At 58.4% G+C, this 23,080-nt stretch overlaps 1 protein-coding gene and 1 long non-coding RNA gene across 18 annotated transcripts; both read left to right on the top strand.

The window, feature by feature from the left end:
• The first annotated feature begins 204 nt into the window (after positions 1–204).
• Slc22a11 (solute carrier family 22 member 11) lies at positions 205–14,890 on the top strand. Of its 17 annotated transcripts, none has more exons than XR_013437428.1 (10): positions 214–1,274; positions 2,163–2,266; positions 4,557–4,711; positions 4,791–4,959; positions 6,332–6,455; positions 8,251–8,366; positions 10,119–10,333; positions 10,489–10,625; positions 11,372–11,480; positions 12,077–12,280. XR_013437428.1 is itself a non-coding variant. In XM_078045736.1 (10 exons), the coding sequence occupies exons 1-10, from the start codon at positions 882–884 to the stop codon at positions 13,130–13,132; spliced, it is 1,749 nt and encodes a 582-aa protein (XP_077901862.1). In that variant the 5' UTR covers positions 224–881; the 3' UTR covers positions 13,133–13,178. The 17 variants fall into 17 exon arrangements, 16 of the variants coding, with proteins under 16 accessions (XP_077901865.1, XP_077901867.1, XP_077901859.1 ...); XM_078045736.1 differs by lacking the exon at positions 10,489–10,625 and adding an exon at positions 13,069–13,178 and having other exon boundaries at positions 224–1,274; positions 11,276–11,480; XM_078045731.1 differs by lacking the exon at positions 11,372–11,480 and adding an exon at positions 13,069–14,890 and having other exon boundaries at positions 249–1,274.
• A 389-nt stretch (positions 14,891–15,279) lies between these two features.
• On the top strand, positions 15,280–20,260 carry LOC144376982 (uncharacterized). The gene is made up of 2 exons (XR_013437434.1): positions 15,280–15,517; positions 16,924–20,260. It is a non-coding gene; the product is annotated as an uncharacterized LOC144376982 (long non-coding RNA).
• The last annotated feature ends 2,820 nt before the right edge of the window (positions 20,261–23,080 follow it).

The raw sequence follows: 23,080 nt of genomic DNA, 5'->3' as shown, positions 1-23,080 counted from the left end.
GCCAAGAGATGCCAGGAAATGGTCGGTATGGTCCCCACCAGGGGGGACCTGCAGTCTAACTGCAGCAATCTGGAACCTCAGAATAGAAGCTTCCCCAAATAGCCCGTCTGTGAGCTGGTCTCCCGGTGCCACCTGGTAGGAGGTGCGCACGGAGAGGAAGAGGGCCAGGCCGGAGCCCTCCCGCCAGCCGGGCGGCCAAGCCTGTGCCCGCTGCCTCCTCCCCAGTGCGGGAAGCCCGTTCCTGGGCTCACGGTTGGCTTTGGCCCCTGAACTGACGTGGGGCCGGGTTCAGGTCAGGTCAGTGACTTCCCGCCTGGGAGGCCCCACCGAGAAGGTCCGGAAGGGTCAGGACGGGAGAGTGAGCTCATCCGACCAGCGGCCCGCTGCAGCCCGCTCGTCACCCCCGAGCTGGAGCCCACGCTGAGGTTAAACTTTAACCCACCCTGGGAGGCAGCAGCCTGCAGAGGTTCCCTCACAGCTGTAACTCAGTAACACCACAGCCCTGCGTCTCCTTAAAGAAATTATTGTTATTAATCCACTTGACTCTTCCCTCTCGGTGCCCGAGAACCCAGAAGGCGGCTCAGCCCTCCCGGAGCCCGACTTGTGGGGCAGCTGGAGCAGACTGGGAACTGGGGGTGCTCCCTGCTGATGTCCCCTCCGTGGAGTGTGGAGACAACCGAGAGGTCACTGCTGGGAACAGGACAGGGAGGAATTCCCTCCAAGGCCTTCCAGGACCCCTCCGGACTGGCTCAGCTAGTTACAGGACTACTGTCCCTCCCCGGCCTGGCCAGGGCGAGGGGCCTGGATCTTGCCTATGCCACTGGTCCCCAGCAGCAGCTCAGGCCCCGACCTGCCCACTGACCACCAGGGCCGGCTCTGCCATGGCATTTGAACAGCTCCTGGAGGGGACCGGGGGCATGGGCCTCTTCCAGGCCCTGCAGGTCTTGACCCTGCTCCTCCCGGCCATCTGGATGCCTTCCCAGCTGCTCATGGAGAACTTCTCCGCCGCCGTCCCCGGCCACCGCTGCTGGGCCCGCGCCCTGGACAACGGCTCCGAGACCCCCACAAACCTCTCCCTTGAAGCCCTCCTGGCTGTCTCCATCCCACGGGGCCCCGACCAGCAGCCACACCAGTGTCTCCGCTTCCGCCAGCCGCAGTGGCAGCTCCTGGACCCCAACGCCACAGCCACCAACTGGAGCGAGGCCGCCACAGAGCCGTGTGTGGACGGCTGGGTCTATGACCGTGGCACCTTCACCTCCACCATCGTGACCAAGGTAAGGGGCTCCCCACATCAGCCTGCTCGGCTCGGCTCCCTGGACGGCCACCCACCCATCGCTGGGGACCCAGTGGCCCGTGTCTCTGATGATACAGGACGTGATGCTCTTTCATGTTAAAGAGTTACTCGGTGATCTTTGTTAAAGTGCCCGAAGGAAGACTTTACCCAGGACATTGTGATGGGGTCGGAGATTGGGCTCAGTCCAAATATAAATGGGCAATGTGTAGGCGAGGAACTGGGGGGGCCAGTGGCTGAGGGGGGTGGTGGCTAAACCAACCCGGCAGGATTCCTGCCAAGTCAGGCCAGGCCCAGGCCGCCAGACGGCACCGGAGGGGGCGGGGCAGGCTGAAGAACCGCCAGATCCTCAGAGTGGGATGTTCTTGCTGAACTCACTTGGCGGGTTCTTGGCTAAAATCAGATGGTACAGGAAGTTCCCAGGTGGGCCTAGGAGAAGGTTCAGGAAAATGACCAAGGTGTGGCCAAGCGAAGAACTTTTATCACTCCATACGTACTTCCTGGCTGCCTGTGGCGACCCCCGTCTGGACCTGGGCTGGGTCACTGATGGATGAGGAGGCCCCTGGGGGTGTCTCGTCGGGTTTCAACCAGGAACGCGGGCAGAGCAGACCCTCCCCCTGCAGCTCTTAGGTGGCAGTCACTGTTCCCAATTCGTGTCTCTGGTCCCAACCTCCCCTTGGTCATGGTGGGAGGGTCCTTGATGGCCTCTACCCGGCAAGCAGAGCTGTGAGGACCATGCCGCTGTGCAGCTGGGGGACCCTGGAGCATCGAGGTCACCGCCAGCAGGCCCGTCTCCCACGCCGTGGCCTGCCACCAGGAGCCAGGGACCCCTGGTGGGTGGCTGACCAGGTGCCTCCTCCTCCTCTTCCAGTGGGACCTGGTGTGCAGCTCCCGGGGCCTGAAGCCCATGGGCCAGTCCGTCTACATGGCCGGGATCCTGGTGGGCTTCTTCATCTGGGGCCTCCTTTCCCACCGGTGAGTCTCTCCTCCCCTCTGGCCTCCCTCAGAATCACAGAGGCCAGAGGCACAGAGGTACCAGAGGAGAGTCCCTGTTCCCTAGGAGATGGAGCCCCTAGATCTGCCCTGTGTCCTGAGCTGCAGGGACAGAGACTCCCGAGAACCTGCCATCTGAGCCTCCATGCTGTTAGCCTGGACGGTGGGACTCGACCCTCGGCCGCGGCACCCAGCTGCCCCCGAGCAGCTACTGAGAGCCGGGGGCTGTGCGCCCTGCCCTCGGGAGCCAACGGCCTCCTGAGAGAAACAGGCTCCTCGTTCTCCGAACTCCGGGCTCATGACGTGCCGTGGAACAGAAATATGGGCAGGGCCCACGGGGACAGGACGGGGCGGACTCAGAGGGGGGTGGAGGGGTTTCCAGAGGAAGCGGCATCGAGCAGAGGCCCGCAGGGCGGCCTGACAGAGAGGAGGGAGCCAGAGGGCGTCAGCTGTGTCCAGGGCTGCATTGCCCAGTGGTCAGGGCCATGTCCTGAGTCACACAGGCCTGGAGAGGTGGACCAAGGCCAGAGCCGGGGGACCTGCAGGCCTGGTGGGCTGTTCTCCTGCCTCTGAAGTGGCCAATCCTGCCCCTCACCCCCCAACGGCATTGTCTTGCACGTCCCGAGATGGGGTGTCCCCTCAGCCCTCCTCCCCAGGCAACACGGGGACAGTCTGGGCCCACACGCTCCTGGCTCCTGTGAGTGGGAGGCCAGCTCTGCCTGGGGGTCCCTGTCCCTCACAGCTGCTCGTCACCCCCGCCCCTCCAGGTCGCCTCCCCTGCCTGGCCGTCCCTTCCAGCCCAGAGGCTGCTCCAGGTGCCCCTTAGACCTTGGCCAGGCTCCCCAGAGCGAACCCCTCCCATGTCCACTGCCCCACCCTCAGGTCAGCAGCCACAGGCCTGCTGCCCGCGGCCGCTCCCCTCCCCCACCAAGCGGCCCTCACCTCCCCACCAGCCTCTCCTCTGCCCCTTTGTCCTCCGGTCCTGAGGCCTCCCCTGGACATGTCACATGGGCCAAGCACCTGCCAGGCACAGGGACACACTGGGTCTCCAGGAGAAATGGGTGGGGAAGGAGGCGGGGAGGGGAGCCCTCAGCTTGTCCAGGACACAGATGAGTAAGTCAGTCACCACGGAAAGGTATCGCAGCTGCAGAGCAGACAGGAAAGGACTGGCCCGGACAGGGCAGATCTGCAGATGGACTGGAGCCTCCTCTGACCAGGTCACGTTTACGCTCAGACCTGAGGCCGAGAGGAAAGCTCTCCTGGATGACCTTCCTTCTCTAAGCTTCAGAACATCCACACTCCTGGTTTGCCACCCGCCTACCAGGGAGCCCAGCCTGTCCCTGCCCATCCATCCCTCCCCAGGTGGACAGCAAGGCTAGTCCAGCCACTTCCACTGCGCCCTCTGGGCCAGGCGCCTACTGCTGACCACACCTAATTGGCCCTCGATCTAGAGGTCTAGGAGGCAGCACAAAAGCTCAGGCACTATCCCCCCCAACACCCCAACCCCCCAAGGCGCCATCCTGTCCCCAGGGAGCCCAGCAGACTTGTCATTACTGTGCTGTATTGTCCTAAGCACGGCAGGACCCAGGCAGCCTGTATGTGGTCCGGGTTCCACACTCAGGGGCTCCATCCCAGGACTCGTTGCTGTGTCCTGGGGGCCATCTATACTGGAAGCCAGGCTGGGCCTGGTGTCCACACTCCTGGGCGCTGTCCAGACAGGCAAGGCCAAGGTCTGTCCCCAGCTCCACCTGCTCAGTGTGCACTGCGATTGCACCGAATGAGTCGCATCTGGGGCTGGGCTGGCCTGGAGGACACGGCGAGCCCGGGCACCAGGATGGGGGTGGGCCTGGTCTCATGGGACTTCCTGTCCCTGTGGGCAGGTGAGGACCGGGCTGGCTTGCCTAGGGCCATGTGCACTTGGCCTCCTTGCTCCACAGCCCCCTTGCTCAGGGTTTTGATTTTCACAGCAAGCCCATGAGGCATGTCATTATGAACATCCCAGTGTGTGCCCAGGTCACCCAGGAAGGGCAGCGCTGAACTCAAAGCCAGGCGCATCTGACACCAAAGCCCACGTTCTTGACCATGGGCCACACTGCCCCTGAGGGCACAGCACCTGGTGTCTGGAGACCAGTGCTCCCTGCGCACTCCCAGCAGCTCCAGAAGCTTCCAGAAGGCTTTGTGCCAGTCTCCTTGTCCTCGGTGGGGCCCTCAAAGGCAAGCGCTTGCCGTGCGTCCTCGTCCTCCAGGCCCTGCTTGCTTGTCTCCCCAACAGGTTCGGGCGGAAGCCGATGCTGAGCTGGTGCTGTCTGCAGGTGGCCGTGACCAGCACCAGCACCATCTTCTCCCCGAATTTCTTCATCTACTGCAGCCTCAGGTTCCTGAGCGCTTTCGGGCTAGCGGGCATCATCCTGACCTTGTCAACACTGAGTGAGTCCCTTGGGGGTGCCCCTGCCCTGGGGGAGTGGGGAGGGCACACCCTCACCTGTGCGTCTGCATCGCCTTCCAGTGGTGGAGTGGACCACGACCCACAAGAGGGCTGTTTCCATGACGATACTGGGATGCACCTTCAGCACGGGCCAGATGGCCCTGGCTGGCCTGGCCTTCGCCCTGCGGGACTGGAGGGACCTCCAGCTGGCCGTGTCTGTGCCCTTCTTTGCCATCTCCCTGATATCCTGGTCAGTGCAGGGTGGGGTGTCCTCCTGAGGGGGACCCGGGGTGGCAGGGAGTCCCCCACTCCACTGCCCTGGCTAGCGGCGGTCCTGACCTGTGGGGAGCCCTAGATGACGATGACATGAGCTGGGCCCTCCCTGCTCGCCAGGCAGTTTCCGGTGACATTTCAAAAATGACAAATAATGTTTCTACATTTTTTTGGAAAATGGGAAGATCTGGGGCCACCGGCCCGGAGTCCCGCCAGAGTCCCAGAGCAGCCTTTGCCTCTAGGCTGGGCTGTGGGTGGCGTGACTTCCCTGGGCTCACACCCGTCCCCCACACCAGGTCAGTCCTTCCAATCACTTGGCATCAAGTCATGAGGACCGACGTTGGCTAGGAACACACATCACTGTCACTGTGCTTCTTGGTGCTGCAGAAATTCCCGAGGTCTGGGAACACCTGCTTGTGTGGGGACTGGGGGAGGGGACCCAGGAGAACAAATACAGATTAGTGTCACCGTAAGTTCTCTTGAGAGGGAGCCCGGCAGAGCTGGGCACTGATGAGCCTGCTGTGGGCGGGTAGAGGATGACACTCGCCCTCAAATATTTACTGAGCTCCTGCTCCAGGCCAGACATCAGACCAAAACAGACAAAAAGTCCCCGCTGTCATGGAGTCTGTATTCTGTAAACAGGATCGACAGGAAGGAAGGCGGCCATCCCATAACTACAGATTAGGTCACCTTGGTCACGTGGGGCCGGTGCCTACCCGGTGTGGCTCACAACACCAGGGGCGTATCAACGCGTCTTCTAATAAGGAAGATGAAGTTATTGGTCTGGTTTCAGAAGAGGAACTGAGGCCCAGAGGTCATTGGTCCAAGGTCACCCAGTCAATGAGGACCAGAGACCGGATCGGAACCCCGGCAAGCTGCCTCTTGAAACCACGGTGTCAGACTCCTCCGGAAGTCCTTCTCAGCTTCCCTGCACCTGAGCCCCGGTGCACGGGGCAAATCACTAGGGAAATGCTTCTCCCAGCCCACCTGCCCCTGAGCTTGGGGAAGGGCCATCCCTCAGTTCTGCCTGGGGATGTTTTAAATGAGCCTTAAACAAAAATGAGCTCAGTACCCCGTGGCCATTCTATTAGAGAAGTGGCCCCCAAATCACTGGACAGGTGGCCACCTCTGGGGACATCCCCTGCCCAGGCATCTGAGGGTGGCCAGGCACTGGGACCCAATTCTGAGCCTCCTGCCTGGCACTGGAGCACCCAAGAGGAAAAACCTGTCTGTCTTTGGTACCATCCAGCTGGGGGCCCTGCACCCACTGCCCCTCCCCCCATGACCAGGGAGTCCCAGTGGGAACAGGGACAGTCAAGTCCCGACCACAGCACCTGCTTCCTCAACAGGTGGCTGCCAGAGTCTGCCCGGTGGCTGATCACCAGGGGCAAACCAGAACGAGCGCTCCAGGAGCTCAAGAAGGTGGCCAGGATAAACGGCCACAAGGAGGCCAAAAAGACGCTGACCATAGAGGTGAGATGCTGCTGTTTGTGACCCACAGTGTGAAACTTGACCTGGGAGAGGACATCCACTGAGGTGTCCCCCTGTGTTATCAGGACCATCCCACTACCATTTCCCAGCACCTCCACCTACTCCACCAACAGCACAGCCGTCGGCATCTCTGCCAACCTCGACACCGTCATCATCCCCATCTCCACAGCCATGCAAACACCATTACCACCATCACCGTCACCGTCACCACCGCCACCATGAATACCACCATCGCCACCATCACCACTGTCACCACCACCACCACCACCATCACCATCACCACCACCATTATCATCATCACTACCATCATCACCACCATCACCACCATCACCATCACCACCACCACCATTATCATCATCACTACCATCATCACCACCATCACCACCATCACCACTGTCACCACCATTACAATCACTACATCACCATTGTCACCATCATCACCATCACAATCATCACCACTGTCACCACCACCACCATCACCACCATCACCATCATCACCACCATCACCACCATCACCATCACCACCATCACCATCATCACCACCATCACCATCATCACCACCATCACCACCATCACCACTGTCACCACCATTACAATCACTATATCACCATTGTCACCATCATCACCATCACAATCATCACCACTGTCACCACCACCACCATCACCACCATCACCATCATCACCACCATTACCATCATTGCCACCATCACCATCACCACCAGCACCATCACCACCATCATCACCATCACTACCATCACTGTCACCATCACCATCACCACCATCACCATTGTCACCACCATCACCATCTCCATCACCATCATCACCACTGTCACCACCATCACCACTGTCACCACTATCACAATCACTACATCACCACTGTCACCACCATCACAATCACTACATCACCATTGTCACCATCATCACCATCACCATCATCACCACTGTCACCACCACCACCATCACCACCATCACCATCATCACCACCATTACCATCATTTCCACCATCACCATCCCCACTATCATCACCATCACCCCATCACTGTTACCATCACCATCACCACCATTACCATTGTCACCACCATCACCATCACCACCACTATCATCATCACCCCCATCACCACCACTGTCACCACCATCACCATTGTCACCATCACCATTGTCACCATCACCACCACCATCATCATCACCCCCATCACCACCACTGTTACCACCATCACCACTGTCACCACCATCACCACTGTCACCACCACCACCATCACCTTCACCACCGTCATCACTATCCTCACCATCACCACCAAAAACAAAACGCCCTCATTATCACCTGCACCACCCACCGCCAGCCCGCATGTGCTGCACACCTGCCTCCTGGCACTTCTCAGTGTATTTGGGGAACAGGTTTTGCTTATTTAAAGGTAGCTCTTTCCAGAAAGCAGGTGTCAGATGGGGACGTGCTGCAGAGACTAGAGGAACCCTGAGCTCTTGGGGGTGGGAGGACGGAGCAGGCTTCCAAGGAGGAAGTCATGGTGGGGCTGAGATGAACACAGGGTGGGCAGGACCAGAGGCACAGGAGGACAGGGTGGACACTCGGGGAGCACTGAGGAGTGGCTTGGCTACGGCAAGCCTGCTCTGGAGCCAGCCAGGGGACGGAGATGGACAGGGGAGCATGCCAGCCTGGGCCACAGGCCCCTCCCACCCCTCCCCACACCTGGACACCACTCCAGGCGTGAGGCAGGCAGGGCCATTGTCCCAACATCACTGTGCCCTGTTCTCCCTGGAGGTGCTGATGTCCAGCATGGAAGAAGAGATGGCCTCTGCAGAGGACCATGGGTCAGTGCTGGACCTCTTCCGGGTGCCCATGCTCCGCTGGAGGACCTGTGCCATGCTGATGGTGAAGTACGCTGTCCTGGTCCCTTCTCCCAGAGACAGGACTGGGACATGGGCCGGTGTCCAGGCAACACAGTGTCCTCGGGCCTCACAGGAGTGCCCAGGAGGCCAGAGGCCTGGCAGGCAGGGAGGGTGGAAGGGACCCAGAGGCTGGTGTGGGTTTGGCCAGCTGTGGAGCCAGCACTGGTCAGGCTCAGACAGGGACCAACCGAGGCTGCTGTGGGCCTTGGAGTTATCCCAGCAGCTGCAGCCCGGAGGGCGACCGGCCGGGCATCGCCTCTCCCCTCAGGGCCCCCCACTCCACAGAGGGGGAAAGTGGAGGCCAGCAGGCCCAGTGACCCACCCAAGATGACGGAGCTGGCGCTAGAACCCAAAGTGAGCGGCCTCCGGCTCAAGGGCTCTGTCACCACCAGGCCCCACGCCAGGGAGGCCCCGCCTGGGGCCCAGGGCCACCTGGGACCTGCAAAAGCCCCTTAAATTCCGTTGAAGTGACGTCCAACAGCTTATGAGGAATGAAGATCAGGTCGATTAGAATTTTATCTTGAAATAAGACTGAAGATAGGGGAAAAGTTTATTTTGTGCTGTACATAACTACCTACGGGCTACCCCAGCAAATATCCGCCACCTCGGACACAGAATAGGATCAAATGCTTCTTACACTCTTCTATTTTTAGCCTAATTTTTTCTGATAAATTAGGAGGAGGCCAACATCCAGGGCCACTCCCCCCCCACCCCCCATCCCCGCTCAGAAAACCTTCCAGGCTCCCTCCTTTGCGGCCAGTGTCCTCCGTTATGCAGAAAGGGGCTGCGAGCCGAGACCCTCTTGGGTGTCAGCTGGTAACCCAGCTGTTACCGAGGAAGGTTCCGGATCCCTGAGTGCCCTGGCCACTTTGGGCCCCATTCATGCTGGCCTCGAGTGACACTTGCATAGAAACCCTGAGCTCTGCCGGCTTCGGGGCGCAGTGGTCATGGCCAGAAGGCAGGGCTGAGGGCGGCGGCCATCCTAAGAGGATGGGGACACATTTTAAAAGGGGCGGGATTAATTTCACCTCACCGTGGGGCCGGGTGTGACTCCCACCTGCGGAGGGTGGAGACCCAGGTTCTGTGGTTCAGATGCCTGGGGGCTCCCGGGCTGGGGCTGCCCCCAGGAGCCCACCGGAGAGGAGGCAGGCAGGGGTCTAGGAGCTGGGGGCTGGGTGGCTCTTCCAGCCTCTGCGGCTCTTGTGGGCTGTGGCCACCAGCTGAGGACCGCACTCCCGAGGGCTGGGAAACGGGTCCTCTGCCCTGAAGGAGCCTTGGCTGCAGAGTCCCCTGGGGACCCACCGGGTGAGTGTCCTGTCTTTCAAGACTTCAAGGATGTAGCACCTGGAGACCCGTCTGTGTGACTGGCTTCTAGAAACAAGCCAGAGGGCTGGGGGGCACTGAAGGGGCAGCACAGCTTGACCCATGGAGACCCCTGAGACTGGCCTTGGGACCAACCAAGACAGCGTTAGGTCATCCAGCTGGTCAGTGGCCAGGGAGCCCAGGAGGACTGCCCCAGCCCATTGCCACCCTGCCGGGGTGTGGACTGGAGGCTGTGGCCTCCCTGCCTCTTTCTGGGGGGAGCCTGGCCCTGGGAGACACGTCCTGCACTGGACAAGCTTTTCACGCTCTGGCCATGGCAAGCTCTGACGGGCAGACCTCGTGGGTGGTGGGAGGTGACTCGGGGGCTGGGGTCCCTCTCCTCTGTGGGCGGGAACCCACCTCTGGCTCTGCCCGCAGCTTCTCCCTGCTGTTCTCCTACTACGGGCTGGTCCTGGACCTGCAGAGCCTGGGCAGGGACATCTTCCTCCTGCAGGCCCTCTTCGGAGCTGTGGACCTCCTGGGCCGGGCCACCACCATCCTCTCGCTCAGGTTCTTTGGCCGCCGCATAACGCTGGCAGGGTCCCAGGCCCTGGCCGGCGTCTCCATCCTGGCCAACATGCTGGTGCCACAAGGTGAGGCCCAGGGACCCGCTTCCCTGCCCACCCCACCGCACTGGCCATCTGGCCTCCTCCCCTCCCCCAGCCCCAGAGAGGAGCGTGTCTGTGGCCACAGTCACTGTCCGCCAGCTCTGACGGTCACACTCGCCGCCTTTGTTGCCCTGGCTCAGGAATCCAGTGCCCCCACCCAGCCCTGCCCCTGAGGTTCAGAGAGGCCAAGCCGGTGCCCAAGGTCACTCAGCTAGTGAGACAGCCGGGGGCGGGTAGAGCTGTTGCTCACACTGAGGCGGAGAGAGCACGGAGCACAGTCAGTGTGTGCGTTGTGCGAGCCACGTGCGTGCGTGTGCGTGTGTGTGCACATGCATTTCTTCTCTCTCATTAAACAGCACGTCAGGTGTGTGCAGGGATCTGGGGAGACTGCCAAGGGCCCCGTCTTCCCTTCTTCTTTCTGAATGAGGCTGTGAAGCCCCAGAGCCGGGAGGGAGGCAGAGGACGCCCGCGGCAGCCAGGAGGGTCTGATGGAGGAGGAGGGGGACAGTGTCCCACCCCCGCAGGCCACAGCAGGAGCCGAGCGCCCAGTGACACGCTGCACTGAGAACACCTCCAAAGACCAAGCTTTTCTGGGGATCTCGCCCGACCGTTTAGAAGATTTTCCTATTTTTTTCCTTAGGTGCTGGGGATCAAACCCAGGGCCTCCCCCATGCTAGTCCGCGCTCTGCCACAGAGCCACACCCCAGCCCTCGAGGCCCTTTGTGACCAGGGGTGGGAGGGGAAGTCGAGGCCCTTGGCAGAGTGAGCCAGACGGGGACCTTCTTGCCAGGCCCGTGCCACCCCCCACCCCCGGTGCCTGCAGACAGGCCAAGGCAGGGAGATGGCTTCGGGGCCCAGCCCACGGCCAGGCTACCTCGTTCGGCACTGTCCCCACCTGGCTCTCTCTGGTGGCTGGCCCTGCATCAGCCCTGCCGGGGGCTGGCAGGAGGGCGCGGCCCCCTGCTTCCGCCAGCTGCTCTCGGGGTGCCCGCGTGCAGACCCACCGCCCCCTCCTCTGCGCAGACCTGCAGACCCTGCGCGTGGCCTTGGCTGTGCTGGGGAAAGGATGCTTTGGGCTGAGCCTGACCTGCCTCACCGTCTACAGGACGGAGCTCTTCCCCACCCCGCTGCGGTAGGCTGGCTGCCTGGAAGGGCCGTCAGGGTTAAGGCACGGCGAGACAGGGACCCCGGGGGGCCTGGGGGGGACCCCGATCCACAGCCAGGGCCGGGAAGGACCTCCCAGCACAGGCCGACTGGGGCCTCCTGCCTGGGGCTTGCCATGCTCGGGCCCCTGGGCAGACCGACCTGCAGGACCGGCCTCTGGAGCCTGCACGGCCCACGGCTGACAGTTGGGTGACTGAGGCCCGGGGTGACAGACTCGCCTGGCAGAGGGCGGGAGGCTCGTGGGGCCACTTGTGGGGCCCCGTTCTCCCGTCGGCCCGGCCTCTCCTGAGCTTGTTCTGGGTGAATATTCACTGAGTTTGTGGCTGTCGTGGGGAAACCTGAACTCAGTGGCCTCCCGGGAGCGCTGAGGTGAGCCCTGGTCACCTAAAGAAATGACAGGCGCTGCAGAGTCCTCCTAAAGGACCAGAGGGGGACTCCAGGTGGCCCGGGGAGGAGGCAGCATTTGTGGGCGGCCTTGGGGCGGGCCACTCTGCAGCCCTTCCCGGCACCCCGCGGCTGCAGTGGTGGCAGCCGTGACGTGGCCCTGGGCCCCCTTCCCCACAGGATGACCGCGGATGGCTTCCTGCAGTCGGTGGGCCGCCTGGGAGCTATGATGGGGCCCCTGGTCAGGCTGGCCCACCAGGCGCTGCCCCTGCTGCCCGCCCTCTCCTACGGCGCCATCCCCATCGCGTCCAGCCTGCTTCTGTTCTCCCTCCCGGAGACCCAGGGACTGCCCCTCCCCGACACCATCCAGGACCTGGAGAGTCAGTGAGTGCCCGCGGCCACCCAGGGAGGGACTGGATGGAGTTGGTTGGGGTTCAGCTCCACAGCCCCCTGCAGGACGATGACAGGCTGCTCCGCTGATGGGCAGAAAGGCAGGTGGGAGGGATGAAGTGACGGAGCTCAGGGTCCTGGCCCGGCTGCAGCTGCACCTTAGGCAGGAAAGGTGATGGCTAGGGACAGGCCCAGCCGCCAGCCAGGCTGGGGCGAGCGCCCAAGCAGGTTCCGGAACCTCTCACCAAAACCCACCCGAGAAGGCCCACAGCATCTTCCCTGGTCCTGGTCCCCTGTTCCCACCAAGGCCAGGCCAGAGGGACGCACTGTGAGTGCTTTCCACGCCCTCACCCCCGAGAATAGCAGGAGGGGACATTCCCCGCTCTGTCTTGTAGCCAGAATCACCTCCGTTGTGAAGTGGCCTTTGACAAGGAAACAAAAAACTCCCCCAGCCTCGCTCCCTCCAGCACCAAGTTCAGCCCCAGCTCCCTGCGTCTCAAGGGGCATCTTCCCAGAGCCACAGACGCCCTCACCCCCACCCCAGGGCCTGCCGCGAAGCCAGGTGGAGGTGCCGCAGCTCACCCCGCGGAAGCAGGGCCTTGACTTGTTCTTTGACTTACTTCGCCGATGGCCCTTGCCTAGTGTTTCAGCACTGTCCTGGGTTGGGGGACACAGCACAGGAAAAGCCCTGAAGTCGCAGGCTCCCCTTCCCTAACGCGGCCCAGCTCGGCCCTCCGTGCTGCAGCTGCTTCACCCCCACTCTCCTCTCTGGACTATTCTAGGGCATCAGCTGTGGCCAGGGGCGACCAGCAAGAGGTGGTCACTCTAGAAAGCACCTGGCTCTAGAAATCTGCCGTGTGGAGCCCTTTGGTAAAAAACTTTGGGGGACAGACAGAGTTGCCTCTTCTCCCATCCGAGGGTGGAAGCCCGGTGGTCTCGCCCAGCCTGGCTGCCCCGGTCAGCTCCGTGGACGCCGCGGGTCCTCTCCCTTCCCTGCCACACCCACACCTTCACACACCTACTCAGCCACCCCGACTGGAGACGGGCCACCCTCACCCCCACCACTTACAGAGCCCTCATCTGTGAAGGGGGAATGATTTGGGGGCCTCCCTCCCAGCATGGGCCGGAGCTGGCTAAATGAGCCTGCTAGAGGAGGTGCCAGGGACAGGTGCGCAGGTTGCGTCCTGCACCAGCACCCAGCCAAGAGGCAGGTGGGGTCTGAAATCCAGCCCAGCCACCCTGGACCAGCCGCCTGCCACACAGGGGCTGTGCCACTCTGAATAAGGAACTGTTTACCCATCCATCGGGGATCACAGGGGTGGCCAAACACGGGTCAGATGAATTGACAGCACTTTATCAGTCACGCACCTTCACAGTCCATACAGCACACAGAGGTCCTGCACCCAGGACAGCCGGGACTGTGGGAGGCGGCATTGTCGTGCAGAGAGGGTGGGCTGCCCCTGGTTCCTATAGGTGGGTGTGATTGGCCTGTTTCTGGTGGGCAGGGAACGGAACCCCCACAAGGACAGAGAGGACAGGAACAGTACTCGGTCCCCGCATAAGGAGGGACCTCTCTCACCTGCGACGCACACAGACCAATCAGTTTTACCTCCTCGCACTCCAAATCCCTCTACTCCTTCTCTGTGGCGACCACCTTGATCCATGCCTCCATCGCCTCTGGTCCCTGACATCCGCACCGTCCTCATACGCAGCCTCAATGCTTATTTAGAAACACAGTTCAAACCCCCTCTCTGCTTAAAACCCTCCAGTGACTCAGAATGCAGGTCACACGTCTCCCCCCGCACCCCGCAACAGGACCCTCCCTGGGCAGCCCCTGAAGGTCCCCAACATGATCTCACACACAGTATAATTTAAAGACTTTAAATCAGATGAAAGATGTTTTGGGACCAGAAAGTCCCTTCAAACTATGTAACACAATTCTAAATATGAGTCAAAGAAGAAAGCACAAGAAACTAGAAAAAGGAAAAAAAAAGTTGATTCAACCTAAATTAAGCAGAAGAAACAAAATAACAAATAGGAGAAATCAGAGAAATAGAAAAATAATAAAGTCAATGAAACCTAAAGTTGGCTCTTTGAGAAAATCAATAAAATGTTTAAACTTCTAGCTATGCTCATCAGGAAAGAGGTAGGAAAGCAAATCCTACAGACTTTAAAATGATAATCACAGACTATTATTACCCTATATACATGTATGATTGCACCACTGGTGGGACTCTGCACCGAGTTCAGCCAGAGGAAGAAGTTGAGCTCCATTTGTATACAATGTGTCAACATGCATTCTACTGTCATGGACAACTAATTACAATGAATTTATTTTATTTTTTTTTTATTTTTATTTTTATTTTTTTTGGTATTGGGGATTGAACTCAGGGCCTTTTGCATGCAAGTTGATTTAAAAAACAAAGAGAGACTATTATGGGAAATATTCTACCAATAGATTCAACCACTTAAGTGAAACTAACAGATTTCTTGAAAGACTCACCCCTAAAGCCCACTCCAGAGGAATATGTAACCTTGTTACCCCTGAATCTACTAAAGAAATTATATTTATGATTAAAACCTTCTCATGGAAAAAAACTCCCATCCTGGATGTTTTCCCTAGTGAATTCTGTCAAACATTTCAGCAAAAATATCAGTCACTTGGGGGCTGGGTTGTAGCTCCGTGGCAGGGTGCTTGCCTAGCACGTGTGAGACACTGGGTTTGATTCTCAGCACCACATAAAAATAAATAAAATAAAATAAAAACATGGTGTCCATCTACATCTATAAGAACATTTAAAAAAATAATAATAGTAACCCAACACAAATTCTTCCAGAAAATTGAAAAAGAGGTAACACTGCTTCCCAACTCATCCCATTAGCCTTGTATCACCCTAATGCTAAAACCAGAAAAAGACAAGAAAACTGCGAACCAATATCGTCCATGGACACAGACACAGTCATCCTCCCTCCCTCCCCTCCCGCCCCCCCCCCTCTCTCTCTCTCTCTCTCTCTCTCTCTCTCTCTCTTTCTTTTTCCAGTTCTGGGATGAAAGGACCTCACTCGGGCAGGGCAGCAAGCACTCTACCCCAGAGCCTCGCCTCCAGCCCCAGACACACAATGTCTTGACGGAGAGCAAGCTGGCTCCAGTAACATACTGCAAAAAGGACATTATGGCCACGTGGACTTTACTCCGGGAATGCAAAGTGGGTTTAACGTTTGAAAATCAAGGTGAACAAACTAAATTCTAACAAACTTTTTAGGTTCAATAGATGCAGTAATAATATTTGACAAAATTCAAAATCCATTCCTGATGCACAACACTCAGCAAATAGGCATGAGAGGGAACTTCCTCACCCTTAGAAAGGACATCTGTGGCCTAAGGAAGGCACTCTGCTGCCCTAGAGGTAACCACTTTTTTTTTTTTGTAGTACTGGGCATTGAACCCAGGGCTTCCTAGATGCCAGGCAAGTGCTCTGACACTGAGCTACATCCCAGTGCCCACATTTTCTGGGGGACAGTGTCTCACTAAGCTGCACAGGCTGGCCTTGAACTTGCCATCCTCCTGTCTCAGCCTCACAAGTAGCTGGAATTCCAGGCACACGCCACCATACCCAGCTGGTAACCTCAGATTTCTTTCCATGAGACTGAATGTGCCATCAGGAACGAGGCTGGGAGGTCCCCACTCACCACCTCTGCTCAACCCTGCCCTAGTGAAAGCAGCAAGGCAAGAAATGGAAATAAAAGGCATACAAATCCGACAGGAGACAAAACTGTCCTTATTTGCAGGTGACATAGTTGTCTAGCAGGGACTAAAAATCTCAGTGTGATCAAAATGTGGAGTCTCCAAAATTTACAGATAGAAATCCCAAATTGACAGCAGACTATTTTGTTTATATCGACAGGCACATTCTAACCTTTATATGTAAATGCAAAGGACCTAGATTATCCCAAAATAATGAAAAAGAAAGAAAGGGCTGTGGATATACCTCAGTGATGGAGCTCACCTAGCGAGGGTGAGGCCCTGGGTCGGATCCTCAGCACCAGAAAGGTTTATTCATGTGACAGAGAGAGACCAGAAGCAGAGTCATGCACATATGGTGAACTGACTTTCCAATTGTGTCCAAATCAATTAAATGAGGAAAGGATAATCTTTTCAACAAATGATTCTCAAACACTGGGAGGCCACATAGGTAAAGGGGGGAGGGAGGGGGGACTGGGCGCTAATGCACCATATCAAAAAATTAACCCTATCATAGACTTAAGTATAAATATTAAAATCATAAAAAATTTTAGAAGAAAACTGGAGAAAATCTTAGCAACCTTGGGTTTGGCCAACATTCTTAAATACAACACAAAAAATATGAAAGGAAAAAATGATCCATGGAAATCCAATAAAAGCAAAAACTCGGCTTTTCGAAAGACATTGTTTCGGGCTGGGGATGTGGCTCAAGCGGTAGCGCGCTCGCCTGGCATGCGTGCGGCCCGGGTTCGATCCTCAGCACCACATACCAACAAAGATGTTGTGTCCGCCAAAAACTAAATAAATAAGTAAATAAATTCTCTCTCTCTCTCTCTCTCTCTCTCTCTCTCTCTCTCTCTCTCTCTCCCCTTTCTCTCTCTTTAAAAAAAAAAAGAAAAAAGAAAAAAAAGAAAGATATTGTTTCAAAAATAAAATGGCAGGCCACAAGCTGGGGGACACATCCGAACACTCTGTGTCAAAGGACTTCCGTTCAAGAAGCCGGAGGAGCACTTCCAACTCAACAACAAAACCATCCCATTTTTATAACATGCAGAAGTCTCGGGCAGATGCCTCCCAAAGAGGATGTATGGGCGCCCGCCAAGAGTCACAGGAAAAGACGCGACAGCGCTAGGAAAATGCAAATCCAACCGCAGCGAACACCGGCTCGCACCCACCCACTGGCAAAAAATGGAAAGACGGAGTATTGGAGAAAACGTGGAACAACTGTGGCCCCGTGAAGTAGAATGGCCACTTGGATAAAAAGAGAGGCCATTTCTGAAAAGGTTTGACCTCCAGGGCTGTGGCTGGGTGGAAGGGGGCTCGCCTGGCCTGCGTGAGGCCCTGGTTCCATTCCCAGCACAGCAAGAAAACTAAGATTTAACATCCACCAGCAGAGGACCCGGTCATCCCATTCCCGAATATTTACGAGGATAAACTGAGCTTGGCCCAAGCAACAATTTGTATTGAATGTTCATAGCAACTTTATTTGCAATGACTGAGACCTGGAAGCAACAGGTATCCATCAACAGGTGACTAGAGAAACAAAGGTGGACACATCCACACGGTGGGATTCTGTGCATATGTTTTTATGCTCACATAAAATAGGATGAAACAAAGACTGATCTTCAGTGATCAGTGTTAGATGCATGTTTAGTGTTTGGTGATCCATCAGTGTTTGCCAGGATTAGGGGAGGGGAAGGACAAACCGCCCAGGGAGCTGGACTGCAGAGGGAGATGTCTGTGGCTTTGCTCGTGGAGGTGGCTTCGCAGGTGTACACAGGTGTCACATGTATGGTTGATCATACTCGAGAAATTTATCCATGGGCTGGGGTTGTGGCTCAGAGGTAGCGCACTCGCCTAGCATGCCTGAGGCCCTGGGTTCGATCCTCAGCACACCTCATAAAGTAAAATAAAGACATTGTGCTCGCCTATAACTAAAACATATTTTTTAAAAAAAGAAATTTATACGTTAAAAAAAATATTTTTGGTGCTGGGAGTGGAACCCACAGCATTACACATGGAATGTTTTCCTCCAGGGCTTTGGGGAAGGTCTGTAGGTGGCCGTCATCACATCCAGAGGTTCAGGCTCCACTGCATGAATACCGAAGGGTACCAACAGCAATACTAGGACGGTGTCTGCCGAGCCTCTTGGGACCTTAGTTAACGTCATCACTGTGGGCATCCTGAACCCCACGCCTGTTCCTCCGCAGCCAGATGTGGCTGGAAAAAATACCCACACAGAGCTGGGGTGCAGCTCAGAGGTCGAGCACCTGCCCAGCGTGTGTAATGCTGGGGTTCCACTGCTCTTCAAAACCGTCAAGGTCAGGATAAACAAGAGAAGATGAGTGACTGCCACGGCCCAGAGAAGGAGACACAGTGGGGCAGGAGAGGCAGTGCCTGGGCTGGGTCCAGCAAGGGAGCCAGGGAATTAGTGGGAAGGACCAAGTCTGGCGTCCAACAGCAGCACTGCTGCAGGGTAGCAGTGCCAGGATCGGCCTGCAGGGGCAGTGTGGAGCTCAGCCCCTGCAGCAGAGGCAATGGCCACTGTGGTCCAGCCCACTGTTGCCATGGAGCCTGTGAGCCTGGGGACTTTTAAGTCAAAGGAGATGTGATTTTTATGTGAACTGTCCCAATGTTCAAGGTCAGCTGGACTGTAAATCCCAGCCTCTGGACCATATCAAATATGTCTGGAGGCTCCAAGCCGTGCTTACCTTCCAGCAGAGCCACATGAGGACACTCGGGCCAGAGCAGCTGGCCAGCCCCCAGCTGCTTCCTTCCCAGGACCCCTCCAGCAGGCTCCCAGGGTCAGGGACATCTCTGCAGCAGCAGGGCCTCCCTGCACCAGCTGTGACCCAGCAGGCCCTAAGCTGCCTCCCTGGGGGTCAGCCTCCTCAAGGCCCAGGCTGAACCTGACCTTCCCCCAGACTCTAGGCCATTCCATCCGGGTCAGCGGCCTCGACTTCCACTCAGCCATTAAAGGTGGAGGCTAGGGGTTGTCCTGAGCCCTCCCTCTCTCACGCCTGGGATGACTCTAATTAAGGTCACCAAGTCCCCCTGCTTCCCACCCCACCTTGGGTTCGATCCCAAATGCTCAAGAGACCCCGCAGGGCCCTGAGTGACCAGCGTCCACCCCTGCCAGCTTCGTCCTTGCTCACTGGACTCACAGTGTCATGGCCCCCACCACAGCAGGGTCCTTGCACACAGTGTCCCCTGTGGGGCTGCTCTTCCTTCCATGCTCCGCTCTTCCCCGGCCTCCGGTGTGAGCTGTGAGCCTCGCCCCTTCCCCGGCCAGGCCTTCCCGGCCATCGGCCCTGTGCTGGTGACTCCTGAACCCAGGGCTGCTCTACCTGGGCTACATCCCCAGCCCGTTTTGTTGGTTTGTTTCGAGACAGGGTCTGGCGAAGTTGCTGAGGCTGGCCTCGAGCTGGAGTTCCTTCCGTCTCAGCCTCCCGAGCCGCCGGGATTACAGGCACGCGCCACCACGCCCCGTCCCAAGCCTCCGTCTCCTCAAGTTAGCAGTCAGCCTGTGGTGCCCCCCACTCCACCCCACGTGCAGGCAGGACGCCTGGTCTGGTCCTTCACCACTCGGTGATGCTGGGTGAAGAGTGCAGAGGCCAAGTGAGCCTGCCAGCCCCTCCGCCATCTCCAAGCCAAGGCTCCTCAAAGGTGTGGGGGATGGTGCCCGCGCACCTGGGGCCCCCAGTGCGTGCGTGTGTGCTTGTGTGTCCCTGTAGACGAAGGCCAGGGACCGACCTTCACAGACCAGGCCAGGGAGAGACATAGGAAGAGGCTGAGGCTGAGGGGGACCCCCGCAGGGACAGGAACCACCAGGAGCAAGAAGCTCACTCCGTGCCCCAAACCCTCCTGGGTTCTGCTCAGCAGCACCGTGGGGGGGGGGGCGAACCCACGGCAGGAAGCCCTCAGGGCCCACCCTCCGGACACCTCGACCCAGGTGTTCTTGTGTTGAAAGTAAGAAAAACAAGGTCTTCCTAAACCACCGAGCCCGCAGGAGCCCTGTGTGGAAGGATGAGTCACATTTCGACCCAGATTTACCCCGTCTCACTCTGTGGCGCACGGTCTGGGGCCTCGTCTTCCAAACACAGATCTGACCCCGGGCCAAACCTGGCTCCCTTCTGAGGTTCAGCCTCGGGGGGCTCTTGTGTGCAGTTCCCCTGGGCCTCCTTGTCCAAAATCATTTACAATAATGGAATAAAAATAGCAACGTGTCCACAGCCCTCCCTGTGGTGGGAGACTGTTGTTGTAAGTTATTATTATGCTATCTACCTGTGCTCCTTTCGTCCTCACAAGAACATGATGGGATCAGAACTATTATCATCCCCAAGAGAGGAAACGGAGACAGAGAGGTTCAGCAACTTTCCCAAGGCCACACAGCCTGGGCAGGGCAGGGATTCAAATTCAAGCAGCCTGACACCAGCCCGTGTGTGGGATAACCACTGGCCCACACTGCCTCTCACTTCAGGAGAATTTGTGGGGCTTGTTAAAGGCGAGGCCGGCACGGGTTACTGTGATCTCAGGGTGGCTTCTCCATCCACAGAAGCAGAGAACGCTCCTGCTCACACTGTTTGCACACGCTGCCAGCCAAATCCTGCCACCGGGTTTTCCGGTGAGATGACAGGGTTTCTGCCAAAATCCACATCACGCGTCCCCCCGCCAGCTAGGCTTGTCCTCAAATCCACTTCACAACGCTCCTCCGAACAACAGCCCCAAGAATACGGCCGGACGACGCGCCCAGGAGGGAGGCCGGGATTCCGCCTGGCCAGCGGCTCCCGGCCCGCCAAGGCTGGGAGGCAGCCCAGCGGGTGGGGGCAGAATTTGCGCCCTGCCCTGTTCAAATGTGCCGGCAGGTCGCTGCGGGCGGTGGGCAGGACCCTCTGCAGAACACAGGGCGGCGCGGAGTTCCACCTGTTTGAGCGACTCCCGCCTTGACAGCGGTTCCGCGGCTGGTTAACATCTCGGTTGAATTTTAACACGAAGGATCCTTTTGACACAGCAAGGAGAGCGAAGTCCCTCTGGAGCAGGGAGGCCAGACTGGCAGGAGCCGCGGGGCACATGAAAGGGAAGGCAGCAGAGCCGGCCGCCAGGCCCTCTCCTTGACCTATTTCCAGCGGATTTGCTCAACGGACCAGAGCAGGCCACCCCGGCAGGGGCTTTGGGGACACGGGGAGAGGGTCTCCAGGTCCATGGCAGCACACACAGGGGCCAATTCAAGCCGCTAGTAGAAGACAGTCACCACCAGCCCCAAGCACCCTCCCGCTGGTACCAAGCCAGGTGCCTATGCCACCCGCCACACCCAACAGCCCCCGAGGAGGCGCCAGGCACCCAGGTGGCCGGCCACCCCTGCTCCCAGGAGCCACCGGAGGAAAACGCATTTGGATTCCAGCAGGGTCCCAGCCATGCTGCAGAACAGGAAGAAGCGTCCTGGCCACCCAGTGTCCCCTCGGGGCCAGGCAGGGGCGGCACACGGGCCACAGGGGTGGAGAAGTCAGTGGGGGAGGAGGCCACGTCTGTCTGGGAAAACCTGTCCCTGGTCCAGAGGGAGGAGGGCCAAGCTGGCAGTGACCACCCGGGGCTCCCTCTAGGGAGATGGGGTGGGCCTTGGGGCCCAGGAGAGAGGACACGAGGGCCCCACTGAGGACGGGGATTTGGTGCTGAAGCAGGGACCCTGTCTGTGGCTTCGGTGGCTCCCCACGCTCTGGGTCCCATGAGCCTCCAGTCAAATTTGTTAGTTAAGGACTCAGACCCTCGGGCGGGACGGAGGCTGGGTCCCCATTCTGCCACCGGGGACTGGGAGACCTGGCCTCACCGCTCTGCGACGCCATTTCTGCCTCTGTAAAAGAGGGGTCTAAGAAGCCAGGCGTGAGGCACAACTGCAATCCCAGCACCTCTGGAGGCTGAGGCAGGAGGATCACAAAGAGCAAGACCTGTCTCAAAATTTAAAATTTAAAAAAGAAGAAGAAGAAAGGCGGGGGGTGTAACTCAGTGGTAGAGCACCCCCGGGTTCAATCCCCGGTACCATGGAAAAAGAGGGGGTCCCGCCCCTCAGAGCCGCGAGAGAAGCCTCGCGTGGCCTCTCCTGGGAGGCTGGAGGCAGGATGCGCCGGCACGTCCTGAAGACAAATTGCAAAGGGGGTGCACGTGTCCTTTCACACGTGAGAAGCTCAGTGGGCGCAACGGGGCTGCTGCTGACCACCACCCTGCACCTGCCTGGCCCTGGCCCTGCACCTGGCCGTGTTGGGGACTCGGGGCTCTAGAAGGCCTGCAACTGCAACCTGACTCCTGTCACCTGGCTCAAGGTGGGACTGGCAAGAGGTCCTCCAGGACAGGAGAGGGTAGGACAGCCACCTGCTGGAGCCAGGGACAAGGACATATGGCAGATGCTCTGTGGGACAGAGCCCGGGCAGCAAAAGGAACCAAGAGCATTCCCTTGGCCTCTCTGGACCTCAGGCCCCCGGCTGGCAGAGTCCTTCTCAGGGAGATCTCTTTCGCCCCAGAGAGGCATGGAGGAGAGGAGGCTCCGGCCTCACATGGAGGATCCGTAGGTCTGGGGAGCCTGGAGGGCACAGAGCCGGGCAGTTCCCTGGAGGAACTCAGGCTGGTGGCCGCCTCCTCCAGCAGCCTGCCCGGATTGGCCCAGGCCGGCTCCGGGCTCCGGGCTTTGCTGAGTCACTGGCAGTCAGCACCCCTCCTGCCCTTTCTCCCTGTCTGGCTTAGGACCAGAGGCAGCTGCTGTCACCACAGGACATTGGGGACTGGGAGGAATCACAAAAATCCTGCTGCACTCTCCAGGAAGATGTCCCCCGGGCACGCTCACTCGGGAATGAAAAAGAAGGTCTACAGAGTTGCCTGAGCCTGTTCTCAGAAAGGTGGCCCTGGTGGTGGCCACCGCACCCCAGCTCCCAGGCCAGCTCCGGGCCTCTCAGCATCCTGTCTCCTCCACCCACGTTGCTCCAGGGCCTCCCTTCCGTCCCCCGCGGGCTCCTTGGCACACAGTGTTACAACGTGGCCCCAAACCCCAGAGAAAACCCCGGGTC

Source organism: Ictidomys tridecemlineatus, chromosome 4, assembly GCF_052094955.1.
Source record: "Ictidomys tridecemlineatus isolate mIctTri1 chromosome 4, mIctTri1.hap1, whole genome shotgun sequence".
NCBI classification, from domain to species: Eukaryota; Metazoa; Chordata; class Mammalia; order Rodentia; family Sciuridae; genus Ictidomys; species Ictidomys tridecemlineatus.
Note: the sequence above shows the minus strand (reverse complement) of the source record. Positions and strands in the feature narration are given on the sequence as shown.

What these genes read in the sequence shown, in the direction of transcription:
- Slc22a11 (XM_078045731.1), top strand. Translation starts at nt 882, where the DNA reads ATGGCATTTGAACAGCTCCTGGAGGGGACCGGGGGCATGGGCCTCTTC. An exon ending in CCTGACCTTGTCAACACTGA is followed by an intron (nt 4,712 to 4,790) that starts GTGAGTCCCTTG and finishes ATCGCCTTCCAG; the next exon opens with TGGTGGAGTGGACCACGACC. An exon ending in AAAAGACGCTGACCATAGAG is followed by an intron (nt 6,456 to 8,250) that starts GTGAGATGCTGC and finishes TTCTCCCTGGAG; the next exon opens with GTGCTGATGTCCAGCATGGA.